The 16,583-nt window shown below is 46.0% G+C and overlaps 3 protein-coding genes across 9 annotated transcripts in view; 1 reads left to right on the top strand and 2 right to left on the bottom strand.

Moving 5' to 3' along the window:
* Positions 1 to 174: 174 nt before the first annotated feature.
* On the bottom strand, positions 175 to 8,231 carry KCTD6 (potassium channel tetramerization domain containing 6). 3 transcript variants are annotated; one of them, XM_040568298.1, is made up of 3 exons: positions 8,134 to 8,231; positions 3,607 to 3,715; positions 175 to 2,412 (listed from the first exon to the last, which is right to left on the bottom strand). In XM_040568298.1, exons 2-3 carry the CDS (start codon positions 3,631 to 3,633, stop codon positions 1,726 to 1,728), a joined length of 714 nt encoding a protein of 237 aa, XP_040424232.1. In that variant the 5' UTR covers positions 3,634 to 3,715; positions 8,134 to 8,231; the 3' UTR covers positions 175 to 1,725. The 3 variants fall into 3 exon arrangements, with proteins under 3 accessions (XP_040424232.1, XP_040424233.1, XP_040424231.1); XM_040568299.1 differs by lacking the exon at positions 8,134 to 8,231 and adding an exon at positions 4,034 to 7,667; XM_040568297.1 differs by lacking the exon at positions 8,134 to 8,231 and having other exon boundaries at positions 3,607 to 7,667.
* A 69-nt stretch (positions 8,232 to 8,300) lies between these two features.
* On the top strand, positions 8,301 to 13,706 carry PDHB (pyruvate dehydrogenase E1 subunit beta). Its single transcript, XM_040568285.1, has 9 exons — positions 8,301 to 8,545; positions 8,668 to 8,775; positions 8,849 to 8,911; positions 8,990 to 9,025; positions 9,112 to 9,397; positions 10,311 to 10,421; positions 11,050 to 11,141; positions 11,620 to 11,761; positions 12,119 to 13,706. Exons 1-9 carry the CDS (start codon positions 8,414 to 8,416, stop codon positions 12,262 to 12,264), a joined length of 1,116 nt encoding a protein of 371 aa, XP_040424219.1. The 5' UTR covers positions 8,301 to 8,413; the 3' UTR covers positions 12,265 to 13,706.
* PXK (PX domain containing serine/threonine kinase like) overlaps positions 13,516 to 16,583 on the bottom strand; it is a 35,799-nt gene continuing 32,731 nt past the window's right edge. For 2 of the 5 annotated variants that reach the window (XM_040568272.1, XM_040568271.1), the window contains exon 18: positions 13,516 to 14,610. In XM_040568272.1, the coding sequence (XP_040424206.1) occupies positions 14,405 to 14,610 (206 nt within the window). In that variant the 3' untranslated portion in view covers positions 13,516 to 14,404. The remainder of the gene's footprint in view (positions 14,611 to 16,583) is intronic. The other 3 variants (XM_040568275.1, XM_040568274.1, XM_040568277.1) reach the window with 2 other exon arrangements.

Here is a 16,583-nt window from a genome sequence, read left to right as displayed (position 1 = left end):
TACTTCATAATTATGAAAAGCCAGGTTGTTCCGGGCCCATCATTAACTTGCTCGTAAATGAAGTTTTGCAAAGAACACCTTGTGATTATAATTCAGCGACAGCTAACGCAGATATTTCTTACCATATGTTGCAGGCAGGAAACAACTATTTTTCCTGAGCTTCATCAGTTCAGCTTTTCTTTTCCACCTCTGGAAGAATGAAGCTCTTACTGTCACTTGCTACAAAAGTCAAAATCCCTACAACGTATGAAGAGGGAAGACAAAACATGACAGAGGAATACACACTGAGACAAACCTGATTGAGAGCTGGGATGCAAGGTTCCAGGCTTCACGAGCCAGCAACAGCCACAAAACTCCAGACCCCCATTTTAGGTCCCCAAAGAGCTATGGTCCACACAGCCCAGAAATCAAAGCAGTCGTGGTAATAAACACTTGTGACAAGAATGTCACAGGAGAACGTGATCCATTCAGTCAAAACAAACATCAACTCTACTCCCAACAGCATTCAAGTTAGAGCGTAACCAGAAATTCTACAAATAATGGTGACAAAGTGCCCAAGAGAAGCAGAAATGACTACATGAAATTACGAAAGAACACAGAAACTGACTGCCTTGAATCAAACAGCATCAGAAACAGTACTTCAGTTAAAATACAGAATCATGTATATATGACATCCACAACTATTAGATAAATCACTGAAATTGGGTAACACTGGCTAGTAGCTGCAAGTATTTAGTCTCTGTGTTCCCTCTATCCCCATCCCTGTAGTCCGTACGAATACTTGCAATCTTTCTGTTGGTCAAAGCGCATAGTTTTCCAAACATAAGATTTTTTTTCTGTAATGAGGACAGCTGGATCAACTGATTAAGATAAAAAGGAAGAAAGTATGTCAGTAATGGAGGAGAACGGAGCCCTACCAGAGCATCTGCGCTACTCTGAAGCACCAAATAACATGCTTTGGTGGTTTTATAAAGCACTAGAGTTCTAGAAGACAAACAAAATACAAAATAGTATTCTGTATTTCACATTTTTATTAGCTTCTTACTGGCAGGCATTACACTTGGGAGTAATATTGCACCAGGCATTAAAAATAAGAATTCTACCACAGGGACATTTTGCACTCAGAATCCAATATAAATATTTCTAATCATATTTCCATGGCTACAGATAATATTTGGTTGCTTGATTTATATGCATAGAAAGAAACAGTTGTCATAACTGTAAGAAACTGTACTTATCAAGTACTTTTAAAGGGTGGGATTTGTTTTTGCAGAATATTACAATACTGTTTATTGATTTAAAAACTAAATTAGTCTACATGATAGCAGCTTTTCCCCATCTGCCTCTTAAATTCTGTTTGTTTCTTGCTCCCAGTGGTGTAGCATTAGATGGATTAGAAACCGTTTAAACAGAGGTAATTTTAGCACTTTAAGTTGCGTCAGAGAATTGTGTTAATGACACAAAATACCCTATTGTACTAATTCTTCAGACTCCCTCTTTCAAACAAAAAGGTGTCTTGACTGAACAGGCACATGCATTTTTTTTTCTGGACAGGACAAAAGGACAGAGCTGCTAGAGAATGAAACTCCTCCAGTCCTTAATGATAAACAATAAATACTCGTATAAAAAAAGACCACATTGTTGCTTTAGTCAAAATCCAGGCTCTCTTGGGTTTACTGTTCAATTAAGTTGCTAATCACTGAAATGGCTCCTGCGGAGTCAGAATCAGTCATCTGTTTTCCGTGCCAGTCTACAGAAAGTCCAGTTATGCTCCACTGTGTTTTCATTGGCACGCTCGCTCATATGATGAACTCTGGTATTCCTGATCGTGAAGCCTTGCTTTGTGATGTACTCCATCAGATGGACTCGGAGCGACACTTCTTGGTGGTAGTCACAAGGCCCAAAAGTGAAGGAAACCTGGCAGTCCCTGGTGTCCATCATATGCTTATTCCACTTGGTGAAGTGGTTTGAAATGCCCTCCAGTAAGGAATGGACTTTTGTGGTGATAGTGAGCTGCGTGATGATTACAGCCACCGGGTTGGAGTACTTGGACAGCTTGCGGGTGCTGGACAGCTCCACCACCTCCTCGAAGGTATCCACAGGATACAGAGGCTTGGGGTCATTGAGACACTGAATGAGCGGTTCGATCTGATAGAAGTCCGCCTCCTTCCGAAGCAGGTCAAACTCCTTGAAGTCCAGTGGCAAAGTTAGCTCTGAGGTCCTTAAAAAGTTAAGAACGTAACGGAAAAGTGGTCCATCCCTGTCAATGAAGTAATTGCCCTGAGAGTCCCTGGCGGTGGGGAAGTCTCCCCTGAACATGGCCCCAAGCATCGAGTCAGGATATCTCGTTAGAGTGGTGAGGGATGTCGTATACATGTGTCCACCCACATTTAGCGTGACTGGATCAGTCATCTAGAAAGAGAGAAAGTGCAGAGTTTGTCAAGCCACGGCGGGAAGACTTAATCACCTCACCAACACACACGGCAAATGCTGTTTGAGAACTGCAGGCTCCAGGAAGAATCTCGCTTCTCCCATTTGGAGCCTTTAAGCGGTGTTCAAACCTGAGCAAATCCAAGCCACCCAGCAACAAGGCACAGCCGGCAACTAGACAGGATCACACTTAACATTCAGAAAGCACGTTTCCAGAATGCTTTAGAAATCTTAACTGAGGTACTGTCACAGAATTAAGTTTTGCATTTGGACAACAAGTTTTTTTTTCCTATTTTACAGATGGGGAAGTGAAAACAGAGACATTTCCTGAAGAACACGTTAATCTGAATGAGGTCCATCAGTGCTCCTTACTTTCAAAATCTGTCACTCGTTCAAGAGGAAGAACAACAACAACAAAAACGAGCTGAACAAGTCTTAAGCCTCTTTTTCTCCCTCAAAAGAGGAAGACAGTGCAAGTTTAGGCCCAAGACCGAGAGCTCACAATCAAAGTAATTGATGCATTGGTTAAAAGGCATCATTAAAACAAGCAAAAAAAAATCTTCCAGCTTTTAACTCTCAAAAGAAATGTTTATTTGAAAATGAGCATGCTGCATAGAAGAGGGGGCAGAGCACCAAGCCAGTCTGCATCAGCTTCCAGATAGCACATGAGGAAGCAAGAGAGAAAGGAACATGAATCCCATCTGGCCACCAATCCTAACAAGCAGGACTGAGGCCAGCCAGAGAAAAAGAGACATATGCATGGCAGCAGAATGTTTAGAGAATGAGAAGAGGAGAAAAATAAGATGCATTTGTCTGGTTTAGGACGGGATTTAAAGGAAAAATATTTTTCCTTATAAATAACATGATGAAGTCCTTAAAATTATATGCAAGAAGCACAAACTATTTTCAGGTTTTGTGTGTTAGGAAAATGGCAACAACAAGCTTAATGGTCAGTTAAGTACTCACTGATTTTTGCTAGGACATACGAACAGGAGCACTCCCCACAAACAGCATGTGAGGGGAAGCACTCCAGTTAGATCCTCTAACACGCAGTTCTTCTTCTCACATAACTGAAACTCTGGATCTACACAAGACAGATCTGCAAGGATTCCTACCTCGAGATCTTGAAAGCCCAGTCGTGCAGCTCTGCACACACATCCACACAGGATCACTTACCATATATCCCCAGTCTCCATTATCCATCTGTTCAATTGCTTGAGCCGTGGTACTCCAAGTTTAACAGAAGGTTGTCGAAAGGATATGCAGCTCACCTCCTATTATCTCCCTGCAGGAGAAAGCACACACAAAAACACAAAACAAACAACAAAACATGGCAGACTAAGTATCTACAAGAACAACCAAGGGGAATGCTTTCTAATCAAAGGCAGGCTCTCTGCCAGGAGAGCATTCAGCTACAAAGCCACATTAGAAGCAGAATCTGCAAACAAGCTTTTCCCTGCGTCTCCCTCCACACTAGCACAGGACTGCCTCCAGAGCACACGGAAAGCCACTCTGCTGGCTGTTCTGACCATCCCAGATTTGTTAAACAACACGCAACGTGCCTCTGAGGATAATTTACATTTACAAACGGACTACTTTTCACCTGGAAAACTGAGCACTTTGAAAGACAAGTGTCCTTTTCCCAATTAAAAATGTTTGTTTATTTGCCGTTGGGGTCATGCACGTGATCCATGAACGCCAGTGAAAATTCCCATGCTCCAGTTTCAAACTGTGCAGAAGAATAAATCATGCGTGAAAGAATGAACAGCAAGAAAAAAAATTCTCACTGCAGAATTAATAATTCAATAGTTGAGAACTGCAATTGATAGCAAGAACATTAATCTACAAAGAAAGCGCACGAATGGACTGCACAGACACACGCTCTCGAAAGAAATCTCTTTAGGGACGAGCAAGAGGACATCAAACATCCTTTTAACTACGCTCCAACGAAAGTAATTTGAGAAGTTGTTCACGCTGTAACTTCCCAGAAGATGCTGAACCGCTGACTTGCATAACAAGGGGACTCTCTCCACACAAGCACGGCAAGAAAAATCCACAGCCCGGCTCCTGCAGCTCGAGGCAGGGGCCATGAATGAGCCCAGGCACCAGCGGAGGCTTTCCAAAGGTGGCCTGCTGACCACGCCAAGGGACACGCCGGTAGAGAAGCCAGCTGTCAGTAAGCCTAAATTCCCTACCCAGAATCTACGTCTCTGCTAGAACTGCTGAAAATTTAGGTCAGCCTGTTTTAAGTAGGGTGCAGCTTTGCAGTTTTGTTTATTTTTACATCTTAAAGACAACACAGCTACCAAGGCTTCTGCTCCCATCCCCGGTACCAGCAAACTTCAGCGCACGGACACAGCTAAAAGCAGCTGGAGGATTTAGCTGAGACAGGGCCCTACATTCTCAACAAATGAACGGTTCACGGTTAATTCCCAACCGTTGCCCTTCTCACTCCTAGAAAACGAGGCAAGTTCTGCCATCCTCCACAGAACAACGCGGCGCGACCTGCTCTGGGCTCCGCTGCCCTGCCCACAGCGGTCTCCACAGGCCAGGCCTGGGGGGCAGCAGCACGGGCACAGCCTCAGCTACACCTGAGGTATATCAAGAGAAGAAAACACAAAACCACTGCATGAAAATCATGAGGTCAGACAACAGAAGACTAAGGAATTAAGGTACAGAACAAGTCATACCAGGATCCTATTTTTACAAATTAGCGATGGAGCATGCCTCAAGAAAGTATACTAAATCACACACCCCCACCAGTAGATAAACCTGGAATGCGAGCTCTTTTGCCAATGTCTGTAATTATTTTTTTGAAGTCGTTCAGGTTTTCTCTATTTTGAATTGTCACTCGAGTACAGCTCATTAGCTTTTATCAATAGCCCAGACCCTTCACATTCCAGTTTCTGGTTTGGGTTTTTTTCCCCTCCTTTAAGGAACGCGTACTTATAGCTGTTCCCCTGGTCATGTACATCAGTATAGCGTACAGATGCATTAAAATCATAGGAGAGACCAGCCTAGGTATCTCATTTTCAAGAAAAACATTCACTTGAAGATGAAATAATTCAGCCGTCCAGGAACTTCACTGAGTCCCAAGTACAGATGAATCAAGACTTTTTTTTTCCCATCAATGACTGTTCAGTGAAAGAAACAGATTCAATTGCCTGTATGACGGCAACTTTCTGATCATGAATTGATCTTTGATCACAGTATTGCTACGTAGCACCACAGCAAGTAAGTTACGAGAGCAATTAGCTGAAACAAACCCAGCCCTCAACACAGAAGTGGCAATGAGAAGTCTCACCGACCTTTCTGTAAGGATCGAGAATCGCCAGGCATGCACAGACCCACCTGGCAAAGCTCACCGTGGAGCAAAACACGCAGCACAAACGATGACACAAGGAGGCCATCCTAAAATGCCTGAACGTGACCACAGCTACCCGCTGCTCCCCACGCCAGCCTGGGAGCTCTGCATTTCCAGACAACTTCACAGGCAAAAATAGCGCTGTTCGGGTACCACCTGAGATAAGGACAAGCAAACCACATCACAACAAGGGTGGGGAATTCACAATTTGCCTTTCAACAATGCTCCAAATTCCTCCTGAACGAAACGTGGCGATGCACGGGTGTGGGCGGGCAGACACTCACTCCATCTTCACCCCAGGACCGGCGGCCCCCAGCCAGCGCTGGTCCGGGTCACACAGCACACAGCCACCAGGCAGAAACATCATCCCCACCGCAACAAGCAGGCGACACATGGATGCAGCCCAGGACAGCCTGCCTTTAATAACCGCCAGGAGTACTCGTGTGGGATGAACCTCAGCCGGACAAACTGCTGACACCATTTAAGAGCATCGCTCTTTGGTGAGAGCAGGAGCGCATCGATCGTGTCAACCTACAGCCGTGCTTTCATCAAGCTTTTTCTGCGAGTGGGGAGAAGACAAGCAGCGTTACCAGGGTCATCGGAGCTGTCGTAGCCCTGCACCAAGCACATCCAGAGCTAGAAATTAGCAATGACAGGCAAGTACCTTCGAAGAAAAGCACCCAAGTCATCGTTTTATAGTACATGCACCAAATTGGATACCTGCATTCATAAAACGCTCACTCTTATTTAATATTTTATGACTCAGAGGATTACAAGGCTATTTACTAGCAACATTACTGCAACAGGTAGTCCCATTAACTTCAGCAGGGCTTCTCCCAGGAACAGAGCTACTAACGTGCAACCATTTTGCAAGCTGAGATTCAGAGAAAGCAAACGAGAGGCAGCTGAACGTCTGCATCTGCGAACCGACACGCACACGTCTGGGACGGACCCGGGGGATGCCAGCAGCACTGGGAAGCGTTTTCACTGCTGGGACCACGGACATCAATCACACTCAGTCATGGCCACAGGCTACACGCTGCACCTGGAGAAAGTCATAGCGTTTGTACCATCATACACAGCTACACCAAGGAGGAGAAACGTACCTAGCAGTTAAAAGTCAAGAGGCACGTACCACTTGGAGCTGCTCCGAATGCTTTTCAGCTAGTTTTCTCCAAGAAATGAACTGACGGGTTTACTTGTACAACTGGTCTTTAATGGACAGCTTGGTAGCAAAATTACAACCCCAACTGTTCAACATCTACACAAACTGTTTAACCTCTGTAGGTATTACAGGTTTCAAGATCAATATTAAGTTGACAGGAACTATACAAAGCTAGCAGTGCATTTATACGGATAAATACACGTGGTATTTCGAGCTACTCGCACACCTGGTGAGCTCCTAGCCACTGACATTTGGATCCCCAAAGATGAGAAAACACAACTCCTGCTCCCAGCACGGCTACGCTGTCAATGGACAACCCCTGTATTCCTGAGCCTCTCTTCAAACCTGAAGGCAAGTTTTTACTGTAAATCGCTATCAGCGACCCACCTGAACTACCAAACACCGGGCTGGAGCCAGCAGTGCCCGTCCTCCCCAGCCCTGCACGGCCGGGGAGCAGCCGGCAGCGCAGAGCCGCGATGATACAGCACGGAGCTGCCCTGGGCACGGAGGCAGCAGGTTATTAAGCCAGTGGCTAGCGAGACTTCTGCTAACACAGCGGCTGCCTTCACCGGGGGAGCATCCCTCACCCTCCCCGCGCCAAGGCACGGTGACTGCCGTGGTTTATTGCAGCCTCACTCAGCCTTGCTCTCCTTGAGCTCCTTAGGTCAGCGCTCAGCCTTCACCACCGCTGCCCCCCCAATGGCCACACCGTGAGCCCCGAGCCCCCCGGGACCCCGGGTAGGTCCCGGTCCCGGTCCCGCCCCGCGACCCCCCGGGGACCCCCGCCACCACCCCCCTCCCGCCGGCCTGGCCCCGCGGGGACGCCCCGGGGCCGGGGGCGCTGCGCACCGAGGGGGTGCGGGGCTGCACCGGGGCAGCGCACGGCGGCAGCACCCCCCCGGGGGCCGTGATTCAGCACAGCCGGTGCCGGGAGCGCCGCGCTCCGCCTGCAGCCCCCAGCGGCCCGGGGCTGCCCCCCGAGGGGCTGCGGGAGCCCCCCCGGCACCCCCCGTTCTCCCCAGCCCCCCGCTCCCCGGGGCCGCCCCGGCCCGAGCGGGCACCCGCCGCATCCCCGCCCGAACCGGGACCCGGCCCCGGCCCGGGGCGCTCAGCCCCGCGCCCCCCGGTCCCCCCAAAGGCTCCGCGGCGCGGCCCGGCCCCGTCCCGCACTCACGGGCGCAGCTCCCGGCTCCGCGCAGGGCCCGGCGGCGGCGGCGGCGGCGGCGGCGGCGGCGGCGGCGGCGGGGCGGGGGCGGGGGCGGGGGGGAGCGGACCGTGGCGGCGGGAGGGAGGGGGCGTGGTTTCCTCAAGCCCCGCCCATTTCTCCGCCCCCTCCGGTCGGGTGAGGGCGGGGCGCCGCCTCCCTTCACCCGGCGGCCCTGCGAGGGGAGGTCTCGCGAGAGGTGGGCGCGGGGCCGCGCTGCTCCCGCCGCCCCGCAGAGGACACGGCCAAGATGGCGGCGGGCCGGGCGCTGCGGCTCCTGGCGCCCCTCGGCTGCCGCCTCCCGCAGCACGGCCCCGCCGCACGGCGCCTGCTGCAGCAGCCCCGCCGCGGCCTCCGCCTCTCCGCCGCCGCCGCCATACAGGTAAGGGGCAGCGTCCCCTGAGGGGGAGCCCCGGGGAAGGGCTGGCGGGGGGGTGGGGGGGTTGTGCCGGTGCTCCGGGAGCGGTACGAGCGCGGCGCCCCCCGGTCGGTGCCGCCCCGCAGGTGACGGTGAGGGACGCGCTGAACCAGGCGCTGGACGAGGAGCTGGAGCGGGACGAGCGCGTTTTCCTGCTGGGGGAGGAGGTGGCCCAGTACGACGGTGCCTACAAGGTGAGCGGCCGCCGTTACGGGGCCGGGGGGGGGGCCCAGCCGCGGGGGCTGACGGCGCTTTGCTGCCCCGCAGATCTCCAGGGGGCTGTGGAAGAAGTACGGGGACAAGAGGATCATCGACACCCCCATATCCGAGGTACGGCTTCGCCCGTTTCACACCTAGGAGGTCGGCTCAGCCCCCCCCAGTGCTTACCTGCCGTTTGTTTCTTTGCAGATGGGCTTCACGGGAATCGCCGTTGGCGCCGCCATGGTCTGTAAACTCACATTCCTTCTTATTTACACCGTAAAATAAACCGCTTTTTGTTAACTTACCAACCTCTCATCTGACTTCCATAGGCAGGGTTGAGACCAGTGTGCGAGTTCATGACGTTCAACTTCTCCATGCAAGCAATCGATCAGGTCATCAACTCGGCTGCCAAGACGTGCTACATGTCCGCGGGGTCCATCCCCGTGCCCATCGTCTTCCGGGGCCCCAACGGGGCGTCTGCTGGCGTGGCTGCCCAGCACTCGCAGTGCTTCGCGGCGTGGTACGGGCACTGCCCGGGACTCAAAGTTGTTAGTCCTTGGAGCTCAGAAGATGCCAAAGGTCTGCTGAAAGCGGCAATCCGGGACGATAATCCAGGTGAACGCAGATCACGGTGGTATCTAGCAGTCGTTCTGCCTCATTTTGAAAAAAAAAAATATGTGTATATATATATATATATATATATATATATCTTTTTCAACCTAAAAACACCTCAGGTCTATTGATGCTGATACTAGTGGTCATTTGGCTTGCTAGCAGTAGCCTCTGATTTTGTGCTGTTGCCAGTTCTATCCTTAATGGTAGTTTGGTACCAATCTGAAAGCTTAGAAGATGTGTTTATGGACCTATCGTAAAGGAGTTAAAAATGAGGGAGATGAGTCAGGAAGAGTTCCTACATGCAGTGTCTGATTATATACACTTTTCAGATGATAAATTCAGAATCTCATTAACCAAAAGTGGGGTAACTTTTGTTTTTATTTCTCACAAGTACATGTGCAAAATTTAAAACATTTCTGAAACTAGAAATTCTACGGAAAGTTCTTCATCATGACCTTTCCCATTTTCTTTGATCTAGTTTGTGGAGCTGAGTGTACAGACTCAAATTTTACAGTCTACCGTTTTAAAAACAAAGGCTTTGTAAGTCGGTTACCTTTATCAGCATATGCTTCCCAGCTCATATTTTGTCAGTTTTTGTTGTTTGTTTTTTAAGGAAGAAACATACGAAGCTCTTTAACTCTTGCGTGAAGACCTATCACTGTCATGTACCAAAAGCTAGATACCTTATCATGTTTAAGATAAACTTTAGACAATTTTAAAAATGATTCAGTAGCAATGAGTAGACTGTTGTTGTTGTTGTTATTATTATTATTATTGCTTCTGCAAATGTACTGAAGTCTTTGTTGCCTGGACAGAGTTAGTATCTTGAGCCAGTCTGCTGCAATACAGTTCCTCATAAGCACAGTCCTCTTCTTGTAGAAGTACAAGTTAATCCAAATATGTTTTGTTCTAGTTGTGATGCTGGAAAACGAATTGCTGTATGGTGTTCCCTTTGAAATGTCTGAACAGGCACAGTCAAAGGATTTTGTTGTTCCAATTGGAAAAGCCAAAATAGAAAGGGAAGGTAAGCCAAGAACATGGTTTATGTATCCTTACTAAGTGAACTGCCTGGGGACTGTTGTTTGTTTGTTTCTTTGTTTGTTTTTAAAATTCAGCTATTGAGAGACACTCCTGTCATGGGATGCAGGAAAGTGTTTCAAATATCAATGCTATTTGTACTGTAGTATACTTAATTGTGCTGTTCCCTGTATAAAGAAAAATTACCTGATTCCCTGTATCTCATTTCAAGCAGCACCTTTCTAAAAGATTTGTTCTTTACTATAGGGATAGTGTAGGTGATGGGCACGGAAACTTTTTTTCTTCACCTTTTAGTTTTTTTTTTTTTCAAAAATGAATAAGATCGCTGTAGCATTTCAGCCTCTTTGTTCATAATTTACCACTGAATGATACAAATGCTCAAAAGGGAAAATATAAAAGCTATTAAATATCTGATCTCTGAATTAAAAGATAACGTTTGTGTCTTCATAGTCCTACTACCACTCTCCATGCTAAGCACGGGTGTGGAACACTTAACCTTTTAACTAAATGAAAGGGACTTAAATTTACAAGAGAATACTAATGCTACCTTGAAAAGAATCTAGGGCTTAGAGAAAAGCTTTGTCTTTATTTGCTTTTTTAACACTCTTTTCTAGGAACTCACGTTACATTAGTGTCACACTCAAGACCTGTTGGACACTGTTTGGAAGCAGCTGCTGTACTGGCCAAAGAAGGTGTAGAATGTGAGGTGCGTGGCGTTTCTGTTGCTTCTCCCTTTCCCTGGACTATGACAAAAAGGCAGGCAGTGTCCTTGTTCAGGCTCTGCAAAATGTCAGTTTATAAACTACAAGCTTCTTATATCTTAAGTGCCTTAGCAATCAACAAGCTAAGCGTGCGTGTTACATGTTTCTGCATTTGATGTTTTCAGCGCAAAATTAAGGCAGAACTACTAAAGATGTTCAGATTGGTCTCTCTATATAAGCAGAACAATGATGTTACCCTATCAGCGTGGTTGTATCTATTTATAGCAAGACTCATCTGCCTGACACTTTCCAGGCGCCGCCAAAACTGTTCTGCAGCGTCTGTTAGGATAAAGTTAATGAAATTACTAACTTTAAGTCTTATCCTCAAAGTCAGACTAGATCAAAGTGCTAGAGGACAGCGTACCCAAACGGTAGTAAATGACATGCTTAGATATAACAAAACTGACTCAGTGCCTCTTTCAGGTGGTAAATCTGCGCACCATTAGACCAATGGATATCGAAACGGTGGAAGCCAGCGTTATAAAGACAAACCACCTTGTAACTGTAGAAGGAGGTTGGCCACAGTTTGGAGTAGGAGCTGAAATCTGTGCCAGGATCATGGAAGGTACTGAGATTTGCAATACGCAAGTTGATCTCATTTCCTTGTCTAAATTCTGATGACTTTGTGATAAAGGCAGATGAAGAGAAACTTAGTCGGAGCTTAAGTGTTGCTGTCTTGCTCTAATGATGTTCACATGGTCAGTTCAGCTGGCTTTCTGGTGTAAACCTTATCCTAGGAGCCTGACTGTGAGAAGCAGGATGGTAACTTTTTGTCTAAACCGTAGTGCATGCTGATAAACAAGCAGGAACAGCTATCTCTGGAACTACAGGAAGAAAACTGTTGAAAGTATATTAAGACTTAAACGCTGAATTAACAGAAAACCATAGTGTGCAGCAATCTGACACCTGTCTTCTGTTTCAGGATCTGCCTTTAACTACTTGGATGCTCCAGCTGTGCGTGTTACCGGTGCAGACGTTCCTATGCCTTATGCAAAAATTTTAGAAGATAACTGCATACCTCAAGTGAAGGACATAATATTTGCAGTGAAGAAAACTTTGAATATCTGAGTTGTAAATACATGTTTTAAAGTCCTGCTTTAAAAAGCATTAATGGTGTAAGGCAAGTTGTATGCATAACTTTGTTGTATAGCTACATTCTTTTGTACAGTAAAGTACAGTGATCTCCCAGAATATTTATATGGCTACGTGTAACAGGGTTACCCTCTAAGCCACACGTGATATAAGCAACAATGTGGTAATGCTTGTCTGTTAGTCAGCTTGTACTTCAGCTGTACAGGTGGGTTAGGATCTCTCTATGTATTCAAAATTCACAGGGAAGAAAAAAAGCACTTGAATTTCTGCTTGGCTTGTAATTATTAGACTACCTGGGTTTAACTGACTGTGATGGTGGATGAGTGCAAAAGGGTAGTAAAAGAGGAATTTGCCCTGAATTTAGTCCTGGAACGCTGCACAGCTCTCTAGGAGCTATTTGCAAGGCTTATTGATGGTGAAGAATCAAACTGGAGTTGAGCAAAGCCTTGCTTTCAGCAAGTGCAACTATCTGTACAAAGTGGCCTGTGGTATGGGTTAAGAGAGAACTAATGTGCTTAGTTTGGAAAGTATTCTTTCATTACACAGAAAAGCTTCTGCACGCAAGCTTAAATAAAGATCCTGATCCTCTTCGGTATGCAAGGGGAAATACTATCTATTTATTCTTTAGTAGCTGTCACATACATCTTCTTTACTAGCTGCCACGTACAGCGATAAAACACTCATATTTTTTTGCTTTTATGTAGTTTTTTTTTAAACTTGCCGGAGGGACTAACAAGGGAATGCTCAAACAATAGTTCTTACATGGGGGGGGAAAAAAGGTATTTTATTCAGAGTTGGGTAATAAACTATTTATTCAAAAGTAGTAGTTGCACAGATTGTGTCTAAAGAGCTGGGAAAGAGTTGTGGTAGCTTTAAACTGCTTAAGCTGCAACCACATACCGGGGTTTAGCTAAGGGGCTATTCCTGACAGGTAGGTTTTGGTCAGCAGCTCCTGTTACTGTCCTGATAAGAGAGTAAGCATTGCCTGTAGCAGTCTGCAGCATGGCTTGCTCTATAGTCAGGAAAAGCTGCCTTTCCCCTGAGCTGTTGGAGAGGAGATACTTACCTCTCTTAAGCAGACGGGAGAGCTTAGGTCCTATTTCAGTTACAAGCCAGGAATACCTCTCAGGGTATTTCCCGGTAGCAGAAGTGCTATTAGGCTCTTAGAAGTCTGACTTGCAAGCAAAATTCTACCAGAATACATCCACCACCACACTGCAGGAGGAATTCCATTAACATTTTAATAAAAATGACTGAATATCACAGGTTACATGAAACTTTGTACAGACATTCTCTGCATAGTAACAAACACTGATGTATCTGAATTTAAAAAATGGATTATCTATAATCCTTTAAAGTGCAATTTAAGGTTTTAGTCAAATCAAAAAGGATCTTTCAATAAAGTTTACGCTGTAAAATTAACTTGAAGTCCCATTTAACTAAATCATGAATAATATCCCGGTGCCCTATTAACTCCCATTTCAACTGTTTCCTTACTTAAAAAAAGTTTCCTTTAGAGTTGCAGGTAGGATGTCTATTTAAACAAATTTGAGACAGCATTTTTTACTCCACCAACAAATAGGGTGGGAATAAGATTTAATTCTCCAGTTCCCTCACCTGTGCAGTACACTTTAAAGGGTGGTTTGGTGGGTTGGTTTTATTTTTTTGGATTACCTAAAACAAAACCTGTTGATTCAATGCAGCAAGAGTTAGATGAGTTACAGTTATATGAATAGTACTGAAAAATCTTACAGCAGACTAAAACTAGATTCCTGTAATTTGAAAAGAAAAGTGGGGAAACAGAACTAGAAAAAAAAATGCTTTAATTCACCTGGATTGTGGACGTTCCTATTTTCAAATTTTTATTCAGCTATACAGCCCTGATAGTGTAGCTAGAGAAAAAAGTTCTTAAAACCAAATAAAGAATGGAGTACTTAGCATGGCAATGCAATCCACAGTGTAGTGCTGCTGCTCAAGGAAAGCTGAAAGAGGGGTAAAACAGAGCTACAGTGTGGTTAGCCGCTCTATGCTGGTGAGTGTCGCCACAGAGAAGGGCCTTGTTCCGAGACAGCACAGGAAGGGGAAGGGGAATTCAATCCTGGTGTAACCGGTAGCCTCAGCTGATCCTGGGAGCACTGTAGTCACATGTCTGTGTTTTCTTCAGAGTTCCTTTCTGAAAGTTTTGAATGGAGCTGAGTAAAGCTCCTCTGCTTGCACTGACGGCGGGCTGAGGGCTCGGCTGCATTGGCACCTCTGTACTTAGAGGAGGAGCTGCTGGTGGCAGGGGCGGCGGTGGCGGTGCTGGGGGTATCGACGATGCTCCTGTTGAGTTGAGGAGAGAAGATGTCATTTGAGTATGCCAAGGAGGTCCTGCCGCAGAGCGCTGTGGCTGTGTAGCCAGACTAGGTCAGTCCTGCACTAGTCACGTCATCCCTTGAAAGCAAGTGCAGTGTGAAGAACAGAACGGGTGAAAAATGCCAAAGTGATCAAATCCCTCTATCTGCAGGTGAGTCATCTCACCTGAGACACCTCTGAAAAGAAGCCTGAAGTGCCTCAGTACTCAAGGATGCAAAACATGACTCAAATGTGATCTTGCACTGAGGGAAACAGAGATAATTAACAGGGCTCCCCAGGCTCAGTTTCTATTGTTTGTCCCCAGTGAAGTAGTTTGCTCTTTGGGTCTACAAACAGTACCAAATACTGGGAGCAAATCTTACTACCTTCATATTTACATGACTAACGTTACACACGTGGACCACATTGCTGTAGTATTTGTGATGACTGGTCAGGTTATATTTCATTTTTAGATGACTAACTGCAGATAGAGGTTCTATGAAAATGTTTTACACTTTCACTGTCAGACCATCCAACCATGGAGAAACAAGCAAATGCTTGTTTCAGAGGCCAAATGAATCACAACAATCTGCCACTCACATCACTTGCCTTCTGCCTGTACCCCCACCTTGCAGTCTGGCCCTTGCTTTTGACCCCAGTCACATCCCTCTCGTGTTGTCTCATCGTGCTTCAAGCTCCGTGTCCTGACAACTTACAGGGAGAGGGCTGGGACGCCAAAGACCAGAGCTCTGCATGCAGGCATCTAACCCATCAGTGAGGATCCTGGCAGCTCAGATCCAAGCAGATGGCCTGACTTGCCCCAAGCTGCTCTCCTGAACCCCCTGCTCTTGTGCAACTCAGCTGCTGCACATTACACCGTGATTTCTACACAAGTAATCAAAGATAAACGGCAGGAGTAAGAGCAAAGGCCAGAGGTGACCCTGTGGTGTTCCACAAGACAACCACGTGAAGGTGGCATTTGCAGCACATCCCAAGCCGTATGGGAATGATGGGCCTGTCTTCTCTTATATTCTGGAATGAGGAGTGGCATACGACTTAAGATTTTAGTATTACTGAATGATGAACTTTAACTCCATCGTCTAGTTCGTGAGTTACTCCAAAATATGGCTAGAGAGACAAATGACATCTATAGCCCAACACTTGGTTTTGGTAACTAACCTGCAAAGAGGAATATACCAGTAAGTGGCAAGAACTATGATACTTTTGGACAAAAGAGCAAACAACCTGAGGCCAAAGAAGAGATTATGGTTTCTGAAGTAGGAACGCTTGCTGTGAAGTAAATAAATACCAAGAAGTTAATAGAAATTGTGTGACATGGATTCAAGAAGTACTCAAAAGGATAAAGCGCAGCCACAGAAAGCAAAAAAAGGTGTCAAGATGCTCTCTGGGCTCTGCTTCCCTCTCAGTTTCTCACTAATGCTTGCTCTCAGACTAACAGGCAATAGTAAAAAAAAAAAAAAAAAAAAAAAAAAAAAAGAAGCTGCTGTAATAAAATAAAGGAGTTGTATTAGATGAAAATCATAACTCAAAGCTCCTTCATTTTCAATTTGTACCAGTCTTTAAGAGAGACTTTTACCATATGGTACCAAGCTCAAAATAAAGAGTATTTACACAAAGCATTCTATTTTGCCAATGAACATTAATACAAGCTAGGATTATAGCACTTCAGACTCACAGAAGAAATTCTCATTGGCATGAAAACCCTCCTCTGTGACAAGAAAAGGGAAGTCTGTATCGGGCTCTTGTTTTCACACTCCTCCCTTTCAGAAGTAATATTCAAGTCTTAGTAGAAATACCAGAGATCAACTAGAATAATTTAACATGCCCGTTGCATGTGGATCAACTACTCTCTTAAGTAATCAGAACATTGCACAATGTTAGCATGAACCGAAATAGCAAATTGCGTATTGATGCCTTGAGGTCATCTAAATATCCAAACC

The sequence above is a fragment of the Cygnus olor genome, chromosome 10 (genome assembly GCF_009769625.2).
Source record: "Cygnus olor isolate bCygOlo1 chromosome 10, bCygOlo1.pri.v2, whole genome shotgun sequence".
NCBI lineage: Eukaryota > Metazoa > Chordata > Aves > Anseriformes > Anatidae > Cygnus > Cygnus olor.
The sequence above is the reverse complement of the archived record's forward strand: the minus strand, read 5'-3'. Positions and strand labels throughout refer to the sequence as shown.

Coding starts and splice junctions, on each gene's coding strand:
- KCTD6 (XM_040568298.1), bottom strand. CDS start 3,633: ATGGATAATGGAGACTGGGGATATATG. Junction 2,413..3,606: donor ATGGAGACTGGGGATATATG/GTAAGTGATCCT, acceptor CTCTCTTTCTAG/ATGACTGATCCAGTCACGCT.
- PDHB (XM_040568285.1), top strand. CDS start 8,414: ATGGCGGCGGGCCGGGCGCTGCGGCTCCTGGCGCCCCTCGGCTGCCGC. Junction 10,422..11,049: donor AGCCAAAATAGAAAGGGAAG/GTAAGCCAAGAA, acceptor ACTCTTTTCTAG/GAACTCACGTTACATTAGTG. Junction 11,142..11,619: donor AAGAAGGTGTAGAATGTGAG/GTGCGTGGCGTT, acceptor TGCCTCTTTCAG/GTGGTAAATCTGCGCACCAT.